Genomic DNA, 20706 nt, shown 5'->3' with positions numbered 1-20706 from the left:
CCATGCCAAAGTAATGCCAGCCCAATCGCCACTTGGTCGTGCCCAACCATCCAGTATTCACTTTGGACAGACATCAGCAGCCACACGTGCATGTTCAGATCAACCAGAAATCTAAATAGCTATTACAGCCTGGACTGTACAAACAGAGCATTTACACTCCCAAAAACCTAAAGCTTTTAAAATCTCAAATGCTTAACCCCATAAAAATAGGCAAGATTTTATTCATAACCCTGTACCAAAGAAAGCTAATCCTGTAATGGCCTCTCAAACCGTGTTTCTTGCAATATTACACCAGCTCATCCAGCTGACCATAAGATGCAAGGGAAGTAGGCCATTCAGCCCATTGAGTCTGCTCCACCATTCAGAGGGATAATGGCTGATATGATTATGTTCAACTCCGCCCTCTGGTCTTTTCCCTATAGCCCAACAACTCCTCCTTAATATCAACATTCCTTTAGAATATTAACATACACCTCCCTAATCTGACCATCATTTATGTCCTTCTCCTCAGTGAATACCAGTGTGAATAATTCATTAAGGATCTCATCCACTTCCTCTGACTCAATGCATAAATTCCCTCCTTTGTCCTGGAGTAGACCTACCCTTTCCCCAGCTGCCTTCTTACTCCTAATTAAAGTATACAATACCTTGGGAGTCTCCTAAATCCTACCTGTCAAAGAAACTTTAAAAGCCCCTTTTATCCCTCCTAATTCCTTAGGAAAGTTCTTTCCTGCTTCCTTTATATTCCTCAAGTGCTTTGTCTACAATAAGCTTCCTTTTCCTTTTTGACCAATCTTTTAATTTCTCTTGTTACCCAGGGTTCCCGAATCTAGCCATCCTTATCTTTCATCCTCACAGGAACATGCTGGTCCTGAACTCTGATCAGCTGACCTTCAAAAACATCCGCACATGTCAAAAGTGGATTTACCCTCCAACAGCTGCCCCCAATATCATTCCTTCAGTTCTTGTCTAATAATGTTGTAATTAGCCTTCCCCCAATTTAGCACTTTCACCCAAGGACCAGTCTTATCTTTATCGATATTTATGAAATAATGGTCGCTGTTCCCAAAATACGCCCCCGATCACTGTGCCAGGTTCATCCCAATTACAAGGTCGGTATGGCCCCTTCCCTAGCTGGACTGCCTACATATTGTATCAAGAAACCTTCCTGGATACATTAAACAAATTCTACCCCATTAAAGCTCCTGGCATTAAGGAAGTCCTAGCCAATATTGGGCAAGTTAAATTCACTTATTAAAACAGCCCGGTTATTTTTACATCTTTCCAGGATATGTCTGCTATGTGGAGGTGCCAGTGTTGGACTGGGGTGGACAAAGTTTAAAAATCACAACACCAGTTTATAGTCCAACAGGTTTGTGTGGAAGCATAAGCTTTAGGAGTGCTGTTCCTTCATCAGGCAGCTAGTGCTAGCTACCTGATGAAAGAGCAGCGCTACGAAAGCGTGTACTTCCAAATAAATCTGTTGGACTATAACCCGATGTTGTATGATACATATCTGTTGTGCGACCTCCCAATGGGTGTTGGGATGCCTTAGTATAAGAGTGCGGTGCTGGAAAAGCACAACAGGTCAGACAGCAGAGGAGCAGAAAAATCAATATTTCGGGCAAAAGCCCTTCATCAGGATGATTCCTTAGAGCTTTAGGAAAGAACTTTTCTTTCTCAGGATGAAGAGCTTTTGCCCACAACATCAATTTTCCTGCTCCTTGGATGCTGCCTGACCTGCTGTGCTTTTCCAGCACCACACCCTCGACTCTAAACTCCAGCATCTGCAGTCCTCACTTTCGCCTGGGCCTTGGTACAATCCCATCACGTAACCCCCATTACTTGTCTTATTCCCGAGTTGTACCCATATTGCCTTGCTGGATGAGCCCTCCAAGATGTCCTCTTAATGCAGCCACTACATTCTACTCAATCAGCTGCACTACATTCTGACTGTTATAGCAACTCAGTCACAGGAGGCTTGTGGTACAAGCAGAGGCCACTTGGCCCACTGTGTCTGTGTAGCCAAAACTACCCAACATTTGATGACCACCTTCTAAACAATCACTTCCATCTAGAAGGACGAGGGCAGCAGGTACACAAGACCACCACCAACTGCATGTCTCCCACCAAACCACCCACCTTCCTGACTTGGACGTATATCGCCAGTCCTTTAGTGTCACTGGATCAAAATCTTGGAATCCCCTCCCTAACGACATTGCGGGTCTACATACAACACAAATTGCAGCAGTTTAAGCAGCCAATCACCACCATGTTCCGAAGGGCAACTTAGAAAGGCAGCAAACGCTGACCCAGCCAGCGATAACTATATCCCATGAATAAATAAAAACTACTCACCTGCTTCGCCCCAGGTTTCGGATCACACGGGATCATGGTTAGAATTTTGGTGTCTTTCACATATTTGCAGTAGTTTTTCACCCAGGAGAATCCCAGAGGCCCTGTGGGAGAGTCAGAAGTAGATTTTCTTTTGAAAACCTGCATAAATAGAAATCTGTCTGGTCCTCCCTATTCGCATCTACCCCTCCTCCTGAATCCTCACCATCCTTACCCTAGAGGGTCACACAATGATCAGATACCCTCCCTTAGAGTCTTAAATGTCACATAAAACATTCAACGGATGATTTTCTGACAGAATAAATCCTGGTGCAGTCAGAGTTCGCAGTAAATTAATTATGCCACTGAAGGGGTTAAATGAATCGAAGAGTATTGTTCTGGAGAATAATGCAGGAACCTAGCTATACATCGGCACTTTACCACCCGTAGGCAAACTGGATGTTCAGTCAATAAGAAAAATGAACGAACATCAAGCTAGAGCTTGTATAGCAAGATCAAAACAACTAAACTGCTGCAATACTGCAACAAGACACTAGATGGCATCAAGACATGCAGTAAAGATCTCAGCCCATCGAGGAGGCTAAAATCACCTGAGGACCTCAGAAAATTGGACAGTGACTCTGAACAGCTAACTTCAGGAAATCAAACCTGGCAGTGACAGAAACAAAGCAATTCAGGGATAACAAAATGAACATTATGTACAGGAGGCTGATCTGTGGTTTGACTGCATATACTTACTTATGGCCCATAGCACTTATATCCTTTGCTTCACAAAAATTTATCTGTCTCAGATTTACAATTAACAACTGATTCAGCATCGACTATTGTTAATGAAGAGTTCCAAAATCTTACCATCCTTTATGTGTGGAAGTTCTTCCTAACATCTCTCCTGCATGGTCTGGCCCTAATTCTCAAACTATTCCCACCAGTGAGTTCTAGAAATCTCCAACTAGTATTAGTGAGAAGCAGAAACAAATCTGGAGTGTTAGTGGGATCTTCAGAGGGTTAGTGTGGACTTGTTGGGCCGAAGGGCCTGTTTCCACACTGAGGGATTCTATGATTCTCTCTGTTCCTTACGTTTCTCCTGAGAGTAGAGGTAGCCTTCAATGGTGGGCTGTCCCGGGAGCTTGCAATTTTGCGGAGCCTCTTTCATTCTTTTCATGAGGTCCTCCATCTCCTCTCGAGTGCCCATGAAGTGGTTCCTCGTCTGTGAAAACAACCAAGACCGTTTTCAGAACCCGTAGTTTCCCAACATAACTTTATCCTGTTGCCCACTTCCAGGTGGTGAGCTGCTTCAGAATAGGTCAAGCTCCTGAAACGCACAGGAAACGCCAACTCCCAATGGCTGACAAGACAGACCAGAGAACAACAGAGATGGGATGTATGTTGGGCAAGATGCTTTTATGAAACGGTCCTCATTTGATTCTCTGTGGCTGTGGGAATATGGGTTGCAAACTCTCTGAGGGGGTTAAAAAGGGACAAAACAAAAAAACCTGCTGATGCTGGAATCCAAGGTAGACACGCAGGAGGCTGGAAGAACACAGCAAGCCAGGCAGCATTAGGAGCACCTATCCCTGCTCCATCACTCTGTCCCTTTCCCCACCCCTTCTATCTGCAGCTCCCCTTACTCCCACCCCCTGAAGATACAGCCGAAACATTGACTTCTCCATCTCCTTAAGTTGCCTGGCTTGCTATGTTCTTCCAGTCTCCTGCGTATCTACCATTTAAAAAGGGTTCAGTGGACATTTCCCGTTGGTGAATTATCTGCTCAAAATAAGGACAACATTTAATAAATTTATAGGGAGTTTCAACATCTGCCTACTCAATGTTGATTAGGCAATAATCAACAGTGTGAGACACTGTTGTGTCTTTCTTATAGAAGGACACAGCCTCAGGGGATTCACAGAGGGAACAGAAAGGAAACAAGTCTTTTGGGCAAAGCAGTGTTATCTCAGTTTTTGAAAGTTGGAGATAGAAGTAGACAGGCAGAGGAGTTTAGGATGGAAGGTACAGAAAACATCAAAAGGACATTGGAGAAATCAAGTTTGGGAAGAAGAGGCTTTTATTTCGATATGAGGAGCTCCATAATAATCACGGTCAGACCGCAACGGACTGGACTTTCACCAAGTCAGAAGGATTCGTATATTATGAAGCATATATGGGAATCTGTGTTCCCAACCAAGGCTCATTAAAGCAAGTTTGCTGACAAAAGGAAAGTGCTGACTGACAATCTGCATGCAGTTACTCCAAGTTATTTTTCTCTTGATTTCTTTTGTCAATGTCTCAACATTTATTTACACAAGGCATCAAATTCTTAAAGCTTAAACAACTGTTATTTGTCTGAACGACCTTGCAAGGATTGTTGGAATGCAACTTCTCTCCGAAGACTTGCAGATGGACATTTCCCTCTAAGCAGTCTCGCCCATGCCAATAGAATAAGATTCTTTGATTCTGTATTGGGTCTACTGGGCATGGGAGGGCTAAGAGTTTCAGGGGCAATTGGACATGGTGGGAGGGGCTTGATTGAAAGAGTTGAGGTGGCGTGGGGTCAGAGTGGGCAAGGTAATGGGGTAATGGAGGTTGTGGAGGAGGTGGGGGGGGGAAAAATAAGAGGTGAAAGGAGGGGTAGAGGGCCTAAAGTGAAACCAACTGAAGCAATAATTGCAGCGAGCCAAGGTAGGCCTTTTGGCCAGACCACCTCAGCCCAACCTGCTTTGACTCTATCTCGCCTCCAGAAAGGATACTTCATACTTCAACAGGTTCACCATGTCTGGACATCTCTCGATTCAATCAATCAGACTCATTGGTGAGTCCTTGGCCCAATGAGTCAATCCCATTCTCCCAATCCCATTCGCACACACTGCTCCCCACCCATTATCTAACCTTCAGTCCAAAGTAAACATCGGAACAGAACTCACGTGTTGCAAGCTTAATTGAAGCTGCTGTTTATAAGGCATGAAATCCTGAGTCAGTTCAAAGGTCAGATGATGGAATGTGAGCAGCCCATGTAGGAACGCCAACACCTGTGGGGAAGAAAAGAACAGCAGTGATGACTCGGACTGGGTTTCCTTTTGGGGTGGGGGCAGAGGTTGAAGGGCAGAAGCTTCCCTCAGACCTGCCTTGCCCATGGAGGGAAGGAGTCTGGCCATCATTATTCTCTCAGACAGACAGCAACCCATCTTCCCCGACCATGTACCAATCGCCTCAGTACCTTCAATTCAACCACAAAGACTATTGGATGCTATCACTACATAGAAGAGTGGAGGATGGACAGATACTGCAAGATTTTTCTGTCTTACATCCAATTATCAGCATTAATGGAACAGTTGAAACACGGTGGCTCAGTGGTTAGCACTGCTGCCTCACAGTGCTAGGGAGCCAGCATTGATTCCAGCCTCGGGCAACTGTCTATGTGCAGTTTGCACATTCGCTCCATGTCGAGTGTTTCCTCTGGGTGTTCTGGTTTCCTCCCACAGTCCAAGGACATGCAGGTAAGCTGCGCTGGCCATGCTAAACTGCCCATAGTGTTCAGGGATGTGTAGGTTAGGGGCATTAGTCAGGGGTAAACGTAGGGGAATGGGTTTGAGTGGGTTACTCTTCAGAGGATCGGTGTGGACTTGTTGGGCCAAGTGGCCTGTTTCCACACTCTTGGGATTCTGAGTCTAAGGCTAAGGCTAACATATTTCCTACTATGGCCTGTTCCTTAGACCAAAATAACCTCCAGATTCAGAGGAGTAACATTCACCCCTGTGTGACTATAGGATTTTATAATGGGGAGCCTGAGGTCTTGGGGAGGACACCTGTCCAGCACTGAATAACACACCATTTTGTACAATGGACTCATATTCAACCGTGATGTCAGCACTTAGGACTCTTCAGCTTACAGTGGTTATTGAAAAGTGACTATTTTAACAGGGAACCAAGGAGGTGGTGGGCAAGTTGTTGGAGGGAATCCTGAGGGACAGGATGTACATGTATTTGGAAAGGCAAGGACTGATTAGGGATAGTCAACAATGCTTTGTGCATGGAAAATCATGTCTCACAAATTTGAGTGAGTTTTTTGAAGAAATAACAAAGAAGATTGATGAGGGCAGAGCGGTAGATGTGATCTATATGGACTTCAGTAAGGCGTTCGATGAGGTTCCCCATGGGAGACTGGTTAGCAAGGTTAAATCTCATGGAATATAGGGAGAACTGGCTCAAAGGTAGAAGACAGAGGGTGGAGGTGGAGGGTTGTTTTTCAGACTGGAGGCCTGTGACCAGTGGAGTGCCACAAGGTGCTGGGTCCTCTATGTTTTGTCACTTACATAAATTATTTGGATGCGAGCATAAGAGGTACAGTTAGTAAGTTTGCAGATGACACCAAAATTGGTGGTGTAGTGGACAGCGAAGAGGGTTACTTCAGATTACAACAGGACCTTGACCAGATGGGCCAATGGGCTGAGAAGTGGCAGGTGGAGTTTAATTCAGATAAATGCGAGGTGCTGCATTTTGGGAAAGCAAGTCTTAGCAGGACATATACATTTAATGGTAAGGTCCTCGGGAGTGTTGCTGAACAAAGAGACCTTGGAGTGCAGGTGCATGGCTCATTGAAAGTGGAGTCACAGGTAGATAGGATAGTGAAGAAGGCGTTTGGTATGCTTTCCTTTATTGGTCAGAGTATTGAGTACAGGAGTTGGGAGGTCATGTTGCTGCTATACAGGACATTGGTTAGGCCACTGTTGGAATATTGCATGCAATTCTGATCTCCTTCTTATTGGAAAGATGTTGTGAAACTTGAAAGGGTTCAGAAAAGATTTACAAGGATGTTGCCAGGGTTGGAGGATTTGAGCTTTGAGGGAGAAGTTGAACAGGCTGGGGCTGTTTTCCCTGAAACATTGGAGGCTGAGGGGTGACCTTACAGAGCTTTACAAAATTATGAGGGACATGGATAGGATAAATAGACAAAGTCTTTTCCCTGGGGTCAGGGAGTCCAGAACTAGAGGGCATAGGTTTAGGGTGAGAGGGGAAAATTATAAAAGAGACCTTAGGGGCAACTTTTTCACGTAGAGGGTGGTACGTGTATGGAATAAGCTGCCAGAGGAAATGGTGGAGGCTGGTACAATTGCAACATTTAAAAGGCAATTGGATGGGTATATGAATAGGAAGGGTTTGGAGGGATATGGGCCGGGTGCTGGCAGGCGGGACTAGATTGGGTTGGGATATCTGGTCGGCATGGACAGGTTGGACTGAAGGGTCTGTTTCCATGCTGTACATCTCTATGACTATGACTCTGACTTTACCAGAGTTTGAACCAGCACTATCAGGAGAGGAAAGGGTAGGACATTTTCAGTTAGATTGAACTAAAACCAAAGCTTTAAGAACTTACTGGCTCAACCACTTCAAACTTCTTCCTCTCATGAACCTCCTGAATTTTGTACACGTACTCCAGAGACGCCTCGTAGAAGTTCTGCCTCTCTTTATCAACCTGCACATCCGCCTGGATTCAAGCAAAAAGGATTTATCAGATTCTGTGAACAGAATGCGGAAAATGCAACAAGCTGCTCCATCACAGCTAGAAGCAGTGACAATCATCAGCATCTCAGAGCGGAGTAAAGTGTTTTTAAAACATTATTGCAATAAAAACTTTGATGAAATAATTTTCTTTTAAAAATCTGTTGTCACACGTTTATCAGAACTTTCAATCTACTCCACGTATGTCCTCCGCTAAGAGGACATGTTCTCTCTAAAGCTAGGAACTCAGCCACTCCAAGGTCTACTGATCAAAGCACTAGCCTCTGAATCCAGACATCACTGCCATGCACAGCCAGGAAGAAACTTAGAGGGAACACAGTAGACTGGCTGCCTATTGTTCTTTTCATAAAACGTCAGCATGTGTTCCACCTCTGTTCCACTTTTATTTATTCAGTAAGAGGATGCAGTGTCACTGGCTGGATCAGTATTCATTGCCCAACCCGAAGAGTCATAGAAATACACAAAATAGGAAGAGGGTAGGCCATTCGGCCCTTCGAGCCTGCTCCACCATTCAATATGATCATGGCTGATCATCCAACTCAGTACCGTGTTCCTGCTTTTCATCTTCATTCTGGACTCATTGGGAACATCCGTTCCTGTGGTTACCCAGTCTAGTCCTGTTAGAATGGTGTAGCTTTCTGAGAGATTCCTTGACATTCTTCCAAACTCCAGTGAATATAATCCTAATGGATCCAGTCTCTCTTTATACATCAGTCCTGCCATCGGTCTGGTAAAACTTCATTGCATTCCCTCCATAGCCAAAACGGCGTTCCTCAGGAAATGACACTAAAACTGCACATAATACTGCAGTTGTACAGTTGCAGCAAGACATCTCTACTCTTGTACTCCTACCTCTATGAAGGATAATATACAATTTGCCTTCTTCACTGCCTGTCGTACCTGCATGCTTACTTTCAGCAACTGGTGTACAAGGACACAGGTCTCATTGCACTTTCCCCTTTCCCAAATCAATGGCCATTCAGATAATAATAGACAATAGGTGCAGGAGTAGGCCATTCTGCTCTTCGAGCCTGCACCACCATTCAATATGATCATGGCTGATCATCCTTAATCAGTATCCTCTTCCTGCCTTATCTCCATAACCCTTGATTCCACAATCCTTGAGTGCTCTATCCAACTCTTTCTTAAATGAATCTAGAGACTGGGCCTCCACTGCCCTCTGGGACAGAGCATTCCACACAGCCACCACTCTCTGGGTGAAGAAGTTTCTCCTCATCTCTGTCCTAAATGATCTACCTTCATTTTTTTTTTTTAAACCAAATAGATAATCGGTTCTTTTTTTAAATTCACTCATGAGGTGCAGACATCACTGGCTGGACCAGTGTTTATTGCCTGGCCATAGTGGCCCGAATTTATCCATTTTATACTTCAACTACCATTGTCCCCTCACTCAGCTTATCCAAATCATACTGAGACATCTCCGCATCATTCGCAAATTTCATCCTCCCACACAACTTAGAAAAGCAGATGTTGATATTACAAGTTCCTGATCCCCACCCACACAATTCATACAAATTGTGCAGTCGGTGATATGTTGATAACTCCACGTGCTTTAAAATTGTAGGGTGCAGGCAGTAGGCACAGCTGAAGGAGCAAAATATTATACAACTGTAACAAAAATTTGATAAAAAGGTGGGGAACACAACACAAGCTATGTTCGCTGTTATAAATGCAGTACAGGCAACAAAATGGACTTCCACTCAGTGTATAGAATTTTACAGTAGTAGTTGCTACACTTTAGTCTTCAACGTGAGTTCTCAATACAAAAAGGCAATGAGATTTTAAATTCCACAAAATGAGAGGGGGAAAGGGGGAAAGGAGGGGGGGGGGTGGGGGGGGGAGAATAAGAGGGAGAATAAATTACTCTAAATTCTAAATGTGTTTTCACCTCTAATATTTTTATTCACCAGTGAAAATTACCTCACTTACTTCTGAGTTTATTACAGATTTACTCAGGCAGTTTTCTTAAATTCCAGAACCATTCCCTATATGCCTTTGGCAGTGAATTGTATGCAGCCAATTTAGCTTTCTTCACTGTGTCATAATCCCAAGAAACCACCTCTGATAGTGAAGGATAAATTTCTTGTGCTTTACCTACCAATGTATTCTGCATACACAATGCCAGATCCTCTTTTGCCCAATTCACTTACAGAATCTTAAAAACTCAAAAGTTCAGAAAGAGGCCATTCAACCCATAATGTTTGTACTAGGTCTCCATAGCCCTCTAAATATATCCCTTTCAAATATAAATCCAGCTGCCTTTTGGAAAGTGCTATGCAATCCACTTTCACCCCTCTCCCAGGCAGTGCATTCCAAATCCGAACCACTGAGTAAAGAGGTTTCTCCTCATCTCACTCTTTGCTCTCTTCCTGACAGTCTTGAAATAGTGACCCCTACTCACCGACACACCAACTAGTGGAAACAGAATCTTCTCCTTTACTCTGTCAAAATTGTTCATAATTTTGAACATGTCAATAAGGTTACCTGATTAGATTCTTTACAGTGTGGAAACAGGCCCTTTGGCCCAACCAGTCCACACCAACCCTCTGAAGAAGAGTAACCCCACCCAGATACATTTGCCTCCAACTAATGCACCTGACACTATGAGGCAATTTAGCATGGCCAATTCGCCTGACCTGCACATCTTTGGACTGTGGGAGGAAACCAGAGCACCCGGAGGAAAGCCACCACGTAGACACGGGGAGAATGTCTGTGTGGAGTTTGCACACAGTCACCCGAGGCTGGAATCGAACCTGGGACCCAGGTGCTGTGAGGCAGCAGTGCTAACCACTGAGCCACCGTGCCATAATCCACTTCCACCTCTTAATCTTCTCTGCTATAAGAATAGCCTTATTGCTCTATTCTTAGCTTGTAAGTAAGATTCCTCATTTCTGATATCATTCTTGTAAATTCCATTTGAGTTCTACCCAGGACTTTAAAATCTTTCCTTAAGGTGCCCAGAACTGAATACAATACTCCAAATGAGGTCGAACCAATGATTTGTAGAAGTGTAGCATCACTTCCTTACGTTTATACTCAATGCCTCTATTTATAGCCCTAAGGACCCTATAAGTTTCAACTTGGCTGACCACCTTCAGAATTATACAGTTGAACCCCTGAGTTCCCTCTGCTCCTGCACTCCCCTCAAAGTTGGGCCATCAAGCCTTTATTGTCTTTCCATATCCATGTCCTTCTACCAAAATGCATTAAGTCATTTTTCTGTGCATTGAAACTCATCTGCCAGGTGTCTGTCCATTTGGGGAGAAAGTGAGGACTGCAGATGCTGGAGATCAGAGCTGAAAATGTGTTGCTGGAAAAGCACAGCAGGTCAGGCAGCATCCAAGGAACAGGAGAATCGACGTTTCAGGCATGAGCCCTTCCTTTCCTGAAGAAGGGCTTATGCCCGAAACGTCGATTCTCCTGCTCCTTGGATGCTGCCTGACCTGCTGCGCTTTTCCAGCAACACATTTTCAGGTCTGTCCATTTGGCCAACTTATTAATATCCCTCTAGGCATTAGCTCAGTTTCCTCACTCTCCTTTCTTACTGAAGCAATAAAGGGGAAGCATCACCACAAACCCCAGGAACCCCATCCAGGACAAACATATAAATAGAAAGCAGGAGACAACAGCTTCACTTCACTTGGAGGTCGCCACTGATGTTACCTAGCCAGGTAATGAAACGTCTGAATATCAAACCTACAGCTCAGCGAGCAAACCTACACCCTAAAGGGGAAGCAAGAGGGACTGGCAGTGCCAGGGAAGGAGAGCTGCATTAGTGAGGGGAAAAAAAAGACCATTACCTCCAGAAGCTGGGATTCCTTCTTCTTTGAGGAAAGACCCAGGTGTCGGTCAAGTGCAGAGTAGAACTTCTCACTTTCTTTTTCAAATTTTTTCTTTTTTTCCTGCAAGTAGAAAAAAGGTCAGGCAATAGGATTCCACTCAAGGTCCTGTAGCTCTCCTATGTCCCTTCTCCTTTCAAACCTTCACTATCCTTTCAGCTGGATGGAAAGGATTGTCGTTATTCCAAAGAAAATCAATGATGTTCGCCCTCAACAAACATTACTAAAACATACTTTCTGGTAATTATCAGAGCTCTGTTTGTGGGAGCTTGCTGTGTACTGACAGGCTGCCACGTTTCCTACACCACGCACTTTGGAACCCCCGTACAACGAGAAAGGTGTCACTTTTCTTTTCACGCCAACCTCTATCCGAAAAAAATAATTGGTCGACTTAAACCAAAACCCATCTCAAACAATCGCGAGTTCAGCAATCAACTTCTCCAACGTTTCCTCTTGTGAACCAATCATGTTGTTTTTACTTTTTTGTCCCTTGGTAAGCCAGAAAGACTAAAGGCAGATTTAAAACCCAAGAATTACTCAATATAACAAAAAACAAATGTTGGATTTTGACCCAGCGACAATGAAAGAATAGCAAGATAGGCCCAAGTCTTTCAGGGTGGTCGAGGTCGCAGGTTTTGAAGGTGTTGTCTGCTGCAATGTGTCTCTAAGCTAGTATGCCGTTAAGACACATGCTCATCACTGCAGAACTGCAAGTGACCTGAGGGTATAAAGGTCACATACTCAATCTTCCACATGGGGTTACTTGAAGCATCCACATCTGTTAATGTTAGGCTCGACACAGATGTGCCTGTGAATGTGACGTTTGCATTTAATAGCTACCTGTATTGAAAAGCTACTGGATTCTTCAAATACCATCATATCCACACCTTGTTTGTGTCACGGGAGAGTATATTAGCATTACTGCATCAGGTAAAATACCCTGCTGTTGGCAAATTCACATCAATGTCAAAGCAGTCTTAGTGAGTGACTGCAGTGCATTGTGTAGATGGTACACATGATGGCAACAGTCTTGGAGGGAGTAACTGTTTAAGGTGTTGAATGAGATGCCCATTAAGCAGCTGGCTTTGTCCTGGATGGTATCAAGCTTTGAGTGTTGTTGGAGCTGCACCCATCCAGGCAAATGGGGAGTATTCCATCACATGCCTGACTTGTGCTTTGTAAACGGTGGACACCCTTTGGTGAGTTAAGCAGTGAGTTCTGGCTGCAGTATTCCTGGCCTCTAACCTACTCCTATCGTTATCGTAGTTATATGGTTAGTCCTGTTCAGTTTCTGGTCAAGGGTAACCCCCTGGAATTTTGATATTATGGGATTCAACAAAGGCAATGCCATTGAATGTCAAGGTGTAATGGTTAGATTAGTCCCACGTCTGTACTTCAAGCCTTGGAAATTTTTCCGTTCAAGTATTTATCCAGAACTGCTTTGAAAGTTGTAATTGTAACTATTTCAGGCAGAGGATTTCAGTTCCCAACAACTGGCTAGTCAACGTTAACACTCACGAATGGACACCCCGGCAACCCTGAACTGTTTTGGCTGTCACAATGACACATAACCATGAGGCTATGCTGATACATCTTAGCATTGGTGATCAGCACCTGTCAGAGAGCAAAGCTGGAAGGGAAACTGAGGGAAAAACAAACAGGGCAAAACTAACAAATTTTTTGGTAGCAATCAAAGCAGTGTTTTAAATCAACTGCAGTCCATACTGTTCAGTAACAGGAGGCTAATCAAATCAATTCTCTCCCTCCAGACTCAGAATGGCAGCTGTTATCCGGGAATGAATTGGCTGCAGTGTAGCGATAACACACAGAACAAAGGAAGGCAGATTGCCTGAATGAATTATCGACCATCCAGTTCACCACAAGTCATCGCACACTAATGAACGGTGCATCACAATCACTGAGACAGATGCCAGTTTCAGATATCAGATCTCAAAATCAAAACAACAATTAGGGAAAAGATTTCTTTTAAAAAAAAAATAAAGGGACTGCTGGTTTCATCTGATCTGGGGCCACATATTTTCAGATATGGCCAGTCTCTCTCTCGGAGAAAGTGAGGACTGCAGATGTTGGAGTCTCTCTCTCTCTCTCTCTCTCTCCAACCATCTGACCTCCAAATGATTCGCAGAAAGCCTATTTACAGCAATTTGGTTGGGTCTCTTGAAAATGACAGATCTTCATCAACATCCTTGTACCCTAGACAATAAGACATGGCCCATTTCATTCGAACATTATTTTGGCTCAGGGCCCCAGTAAAAGGTTTCCCCAGTGACTTTCTCAATGCCAAAGCTGACAATTACATGAGCACTGTACAACTACATTATTGACATTACAATTACAGACTTGATGCTTGCCAGCAGACCCAAGGGAACAAACTGGTGGCTGTTCCATTCACTGCGACAACATATAATTATGGAGCACCACAAAGATAATGAGGAACTCCCCAAGATGCTTCGCAGGGGTGTTAGAAAACCAGACACGACACCTAAGGAGAGATTAGGCTTGGGGGACTAAAAGCTCAGTTAAAAATATTGGGCATAAATAAGGTAGGGAGAAAGCGAGATGGAGGCGTAGAACAGTGTAAAGTGGCTGTGGAATTCCATCTAAGGTCACAGCCACCAATGGCACTATTAGAACAGGGTCAACCGGCCTGTTGGGGCAGTGTAGATATTGGAGGTTTGTGGGATTGTTGGAGATTCCAGGCAAGGCCCTGGAAGGATTTGAAAACATACGTAGTCTTCTGCCAGCCACAGAACAGCTCAAAGTGAGGTGATCAATACAGTGAGTCAGGCAGCATCCAAAGTGCAGGAGAATCGACGTTTCGGGCACGAGCCCTTCTCCTGAAGAAGGGCTCATGCCCGAAATGTCAATTCTCCTGTTCCTTGGATGCTGCCTGACCTGTTGCGCTTTTCCAGCAACACATTTTCAGCTCTGATCTCCAGCATCTGCAGTCCTCACTTTCTCCCTGATCAATACAAGTGAGGCAGGTTCACCTCTGAATATCCCCAATTCACTCATGGGTGCAAGCAAAAGTCATGCTTCTAAACACAACAGAAGCAAACAGCGAGGAGTTGTTCCTCCAGGTTCCGTTTCATGCTGGGGTGGGTGGGGGTGCGGAGTCCTCTAGCTGGATCTAAGGGGTCCATGAAGAGGAAATCAGCCAGGGTGGCAACAAGAGTGGGAGGGGGTTGGAGACAGATTGAGAGTATTTGTGAAGAAGATTTGGGGGAGGAGGATGAGGAATGGAGAGTAGAAAGAGAGGAGGAGGTTACAAGAGGGACTCAGGGGAGAAGGAGATTGCAAGGAGTGAGAGTAGGTGACTTCAAAAGGCGGGTGTAAGGGGGTAAAAGCTACAAAGAGGGATGTGAAGTAGAAGGAGGAGGGTGACTGAGGTGTGAAGGGGAGAAAAGGGGGGTGTTGACCCGAAGAAGGGGCTGTAAAGGAAAGAGAACAGATATAAACCTGTTCACAATGGAATACTGAGCTAACTGGGAGCTAGGAACACTTTAAATCACTGAAGTAATTAATTTTTTGAAAATGAATAGGGAATCACTCGTTGAAGGTTATGCAAGTTCAGGAGTTATTGCACTTGGGAGAAATAAATGGTCACGGATCTTAATGTAATCAACAACACCAGGAGTTCAGTAATGGGTCAGTATCCCACCACTTGGATAGAAAACAAGTCCCACGCAGCATGAGTCAGCAGAGGGACACTGTAGCATTCTTTATGCCAATTAAAAAGATCACCCTCCTACCATCTAGGGACTTTAGCTGACTCAGGGGCTGCAGCCATTCCCATAAACCTGTCCGACTGGACAGACAGTAACACCATAAGATATGGGAGCAGAATTAGGCCATTTGGCCCATTGAGTCCAAACCATTCAGTCGTGGTTAACAGGTTTCTCAAACCCATTCTCCTGCCTTCTCCCCCGTAATCCTTGATCCCCTGACCAATATACCATGACCTGGCCTCCACAGGCCTGAGTTCCACCCTTAGAGGTGGCCACTTTACTAAAGCCACTGTCTCTGGATGGAGCCCTACGGTAAAATAAGGAACTGCAGAATGCTGCCCTCTGCTGGGAAGCTGCCAGCATTTACCTGGTGGGGTCAGGCCCTCCCAAGGCCAGTCAAACATCAGTAGAGACCAGCAGTGGCCCCGTGCCAAACACTTTGCTGGCAGTTTATTATAACATCAAAACTGCTGATTAAGCAGCTTTTACCAATCCTGGGAATGTGGGCAACATCTGGCTCCCCTCCCAACATGTCCACCTTACTAACCCTCTCACCTTCACAATGGTCTGTTAATATCCAGCTCAATATTTCAGTGAGAGATAACTTATCAGAACGAATAAGGGGAAACTGATTGATCTATGATCTTCCAGGTACTATTTTTTTCAGAGGTAAAAGGAATCCAAGCAGTCTATTCTAAAAAAACATTGCAGTGAATTGATGACAATCTGGAATTCACCACATGAAAGAATCTTGGAGTTAGTGTAAAAACAAATTGGAATTGGATATTTACTTGAAAAGAAAACATTTGCAGGGCTGTGAAAAAAGGGACAATCAGATTGGATTCAAATAAAACTATCACAGGATACAAGTGTCACTGGCTGGGTCAGCGTTTCTTGCCCGTTCCCAATTGTCCAGAGAGCAGCTAAGATTCAGCAACATTGCTGTGGATCTGGAGTCACATGTAGGCCAGACCAGGTAAGGATGGCTGATTTCCTTCCCTCACATTAGTGAACCAGTTGGGTTTTCACATCAATTGACATTGGTTATATAGTTGCAATTAGGCCAGCCGTTTGGGCCTAAGATTCCCAAAGCTTTCCAGCAGTGGGTTTTTCCTTGTCTTATGGCTGGATCTGTTTTGGATTAACTGATAGCAATTGGTCACTTTGATTCGTTGAATTTGATTGCTGTCTTGTGCTACAACCAGGATTTTAGAACAAGGTACGTTTAATGGATGTTGGATTTCTTGCTCATCCAGAATTCCCGAGAGATTTAAAAGGAAATCCAACTATAATCTACAGAAAGTAATGATCCAATTACAACTTATACTGGAGCTAAAAGATTACTCACCACACTGCCTCCTGCAATGACCTAATAAGTAGCCAGTATGCAATCCCCCAACACTGAATCACACAATCCACAGGATCCCATATTAAATTCCCTCAAGCAATGGAAGTGGGAAATTTTAACATGGGAATGATTGAGCCAAGGAGGGAGTTGTAGGGATAGGATCAGCAGGGCGTCAAATTTGGTTTTTGCTCAGTAACGTATTTTTACTTTTATTCTAGAACCAAAAGGTGTGATAGAATTACTTTAGGGTTGAGAGAAGGAGAAATTTCTTCACCCAGAGAGTGGTGAGCCTATGAAATGCTCTGCCACAGAAAGCAGTCAAAACCAAAACATTGCACATTTATGAGGAGGGATTAGATATGGTTCTTAGGCCTAAAGGGCAAGCAAAGAAAGCAGGAACAGAGTTAAGATTTGGCCAATCAGCCGTGATCATACTGAATGGCAGAGCAGGCCAGAAGGGGTGAATGGCCTATTCCTGCGCCTTTTTAAAAAAAAAGTTTCTATTTTTTTCCATGAGATATGAATAATAAATGGAGAGGCTTACTATGCCATTCCAAAGGCCAGTTAGAGAGACTATGTCTTGCGTTGGGCCCAGAGTCCAGCAGAGTAAGTACAGTATATTTCCTTTCCTTAATGGACCCTAATTCTTAACAATATTCCACAATTTTATAAATTGAATTTAAATTCCACCTGTGATGGTGAGGGGATTTAAACACTTATTGCAAGGACATTAATCAAGGCTTCTAGAATGCTTGTGTGGTGAGATTACCGTCTCCCTAACGCATACACAGCAGATGACAATGAGATTGGACTCAGACGCGTTTTAGACAGCCTGATAATGCAATTTGCACCAACGTGGATAGATTTCATCTGCCTTTAAAGTACTAAGAGTCACTGTTCTGCATTAGTATCTACAACACAGGTTAGAAAATTAAGGGGCATGAATATTTATGATTATTCATGGAGCAACAGCCCTGAGGGTCTGCGTAACATTCATTTTTATCAGATGGTGAGAGGAAGGGTCAGTAGCAATTCAGCGGGGAACACAGTTTACTAACATACACTTCACTTTCTACCAAAGTTTTCACCCACCCAACATGGTTCATAACCAATGCAAGTGGGCTAAACTGCCAGCAAAGTGTTTGGCACAGTTTAAGTCATACGATAATATAAAGCAATTCAGGAAATTTATCAAAATGCAAGTTGTATAAAAATTAAAACAATTACAAACTAGTAGCAGACATGAAGTAATTGAAGGTTCAGCAACTCAGCAAAACTCGGGACTCCTAATGATAGAGACTTGAGAGGAACCAATACCTCAAAGATTGTAATAAACAAAACCACATCATCATTGTTTGTACAATGAAGCAAGTTGTAGCAAGGAGAGACAGAGTTTCCTATTTCAGATCTTGCCTGTTAGAATTGCTTTTGGTCTACAGAGTCAGAGATCTACAGCATGGAAAAAGGCCCTTTGGCCCATCACATCCACGCTAGCCAAACCTAACTGTTCTAATCCTATTTTCCAGCACTCAGCCCATATCCTTATTTACCTTGGTACATCTAAATACTTAATAGATGTAGAAGGTTTCTGTCTCTAACACTCTAACAGGCAGTGAATTCAAGATGCCTACCATACTTCAAGTGAAAAGTGTTTCCTCATCTCCTCTAAGCTCTCTGCCCTTACTTTAAATCTACACCTTCTATCTTGATCCCTCCATCAAGGGGAAACATTTCTTTCTATCTACTCTATGCCCTCAATATTATCCCCCTCAATCTCCTCTGTTCTAAGAGAAACAACACCCCAGTCCGTTCCACGATTGGCAAGCCGCCACATTTGCCCTCTTCTGCCCAATTGGTCAGTAGACTTAGGAAACCAAAGTAAACCAATTGTGCTTCAACTAGGTCAAGGTGAGAGGGGGCACCTATAAGTCAATTTCTTGCAAATGCCTGCATTGGACAGCAGCATTTAGATTCCACCAATTAACAGAACAGAAAGAGAGAGAATATCCAAACACATTGGTTTAGACGATCAGCTGCGACGGCATGGCAGTTTGCCAGGACATACTTAAATGGCGTAAGCAAATCACTCCAAACTCCTGGGGAAAGAAACAGCACTCCCAAGAATCTGGATCATCTGCACTAATTTCAACCAAACTAGATAAACAACACTCAGATGGTTCTCCCCACCCACACAGAAACACTACTCCCATTGAGAACATTAGGAGTTCATCACCCCCAGCCTTGGGTTTCACACACATGAATTATATGGATCACTAGCCTTTTTCACAAAAAAAAGAGTAATTATTTAACAACTTGGCTTCAACAGATACATGAACATTTTTCCTAAAAATTGTTCCAATGTGTGGGGTCAGTTTTCTTAAACATTGACTCATGAACAAGGAAATGAGATTGCTCAAAATTTTTCATGGTTTAATTGTATATTCAACCCATTGTTACAACAGAATACAGTTGGCTTCAACTGATCCTCCCAATTAGTAGCCTGACTCCATTTCTTATCTCGAGAGAGAGAAAGAGATGTTGAAGGCAGATCAGCGCAAAGGGCAGTGGAATGCCAACGTTGGATTTTATTCCACCTCCACACGTCAGAATAGAAGGAAGGGAAATTCAGTGCAGGATGTTGTCTGTTACCCATAGCATTCCCCTGTATCTCTCAGTGTCCTGTTTAGAACAGCAGTACAGAGTGTTACCAGACTATCCTTTGGCCTTTGAGACTACAGGGACTTGTTACCTTGTAGTGATTGGAACGAGAGCTGGGTGGATCTCAATAACAAATCAGTTCCCTGACTCAGACAATCAGGGAGCCCTGGCTGACATATAAATGAGGGAGAGGCTTGGAGCTGGCCAAGCACAGCTTATGTACTGTGCATAGGTAAATAAAGGGTCACTTAGTGACAGGATACTGGCCTCCTTGGAAGTTATTTCAAACCTCAAAATGTCCATTTATTTAGGTATTCCAAATGAGTGGTGCTGTCATAAGCCTACACAATGTCAGCTCTTTTTTATTTTGATACTTGTTCATGGATGTGTGTGTCAGTATTTATTGCCCACTTCTAATTTCCAAGAGGGTAGTCAAGAGTTAGCACTACCTTGGTCTGCAGACACGCATAGGCCAGATCAGGTAAGTCAAACAGATTTCCTTCCATAAATGACCCAGGTGAGTTTTTACAACAAAACCAGCAGTGGCTAGCTTTTAAATTCCAGTTTTTATTAAGTTCAAAATTTCACCATCTGCCACAGGGTTGGGAGGATTTGAGCTAAAGGGAGAGGCTGAATAGGCTGGGGCTTTTTTCCCTGGAGCATCGGATACTGCATGGTGACCTAATGAGGGATATGGATAGGGTGGGTCGTTTTCCCAGGGTTTGGGAATCCACAACTAGACAGCACTGGTTAAAGGTGAGAGGGAAAGATTTAAAAGGGACTTGAGAGATAACTTTTTCATGCAGGCGGTGGTGCATGTATGGAATGAGCTACTAGGTGGTGGTGGTGGAGGCTGGTACAATTACAACATTTAAAAAGCATCTGAGTACATGAATAGGAAGGGTTTAGAGGTATATGGATCAAATGCTGGCAAATGGGACTAGACCAGTTCAGAATATCTGGTTGGTGCAGGTGAGTGGACTGAAGAGTCTGTTTCCATGCTATATGACTCTACGACTACATCTAGCATGTTGGAAAGCTGCGCAAACAGCAAGTTTAACAATATTTTTAAAACGCTTACCTTTGCAACTCCAATGTGATCTTTCTTAAAAACTTCCAAGGGTTTAATGAGCATGCTACTGGAATTTTGAATCTGTAACAAAAGCAAGTGGCAACTAAGTTCAAAGTTCACAATCTAAGTCTTATTCTGAAGATTAAGCAA

The 20706-nt window shown here is 43.7% G+C and overlaps 1 protein-coding gene across 5 annotated transcripts in view; it reads right to left on the bottom strand.

Annotated features, from left to right (window-relative positions):
* Positions 1–20706, bottom strand: part of ophn1 (oligophrenin 1) — a 211465-nt gene that overhangs the window by 103246 nt on the left and 87513 nt on the right. For all 5 annotated transcript variants that reach the window (XM_043705052.2, XM_087991885.1, XM_043705050.2 and 2 more), the window contains exons 4-9: positions 20566–20637; positions 11691–11792; positions 7724–7834; positions 5274–5378; positions 3433–3562; positions 2359–2459 (exon numbers count right to left, since the gene is read on the bottom strand). In XM_043705052.2, coding sequence (XP_043560987.2) covers positions 2359–2459; positions 3433–3562; positions 5274–5378; positions 7724–7834; positions 11691–11792; positions 20566–20637 — 621 coding nt within the window. The remainder of the gene's footprint in view (positions 1–2358; positions 2460–3432; positions 3563–5273; positions 5379–7723; positions 7835–11690; positions 11793–20565; positions 20638–20706) is intronic.

The sequence above is a fragment of the Chiloscyllium plagiosum genome, unplaced genomic scaffold (genome assembly GCF_037043375.1).
Source record: "Chiloscyllium plagiosum isolate Xiang-an unplaced genomic scaffold, Cpla_swu_hap1 HiC_scaffold_11, whole genome shotgun sequence".
Taxonomy (NCBI): Eukaryota; Metazoa; Chordata; class Chondrichthyes; order Orectolobiformes; family Hemiscylliidae; genus Chiloscyllium; species Chiloscyllium plagiosum.
Note: the sequence above shows the minus strand (reverse complement) of the source record. Positions and strands in the feature narration are given on the sequence as shown.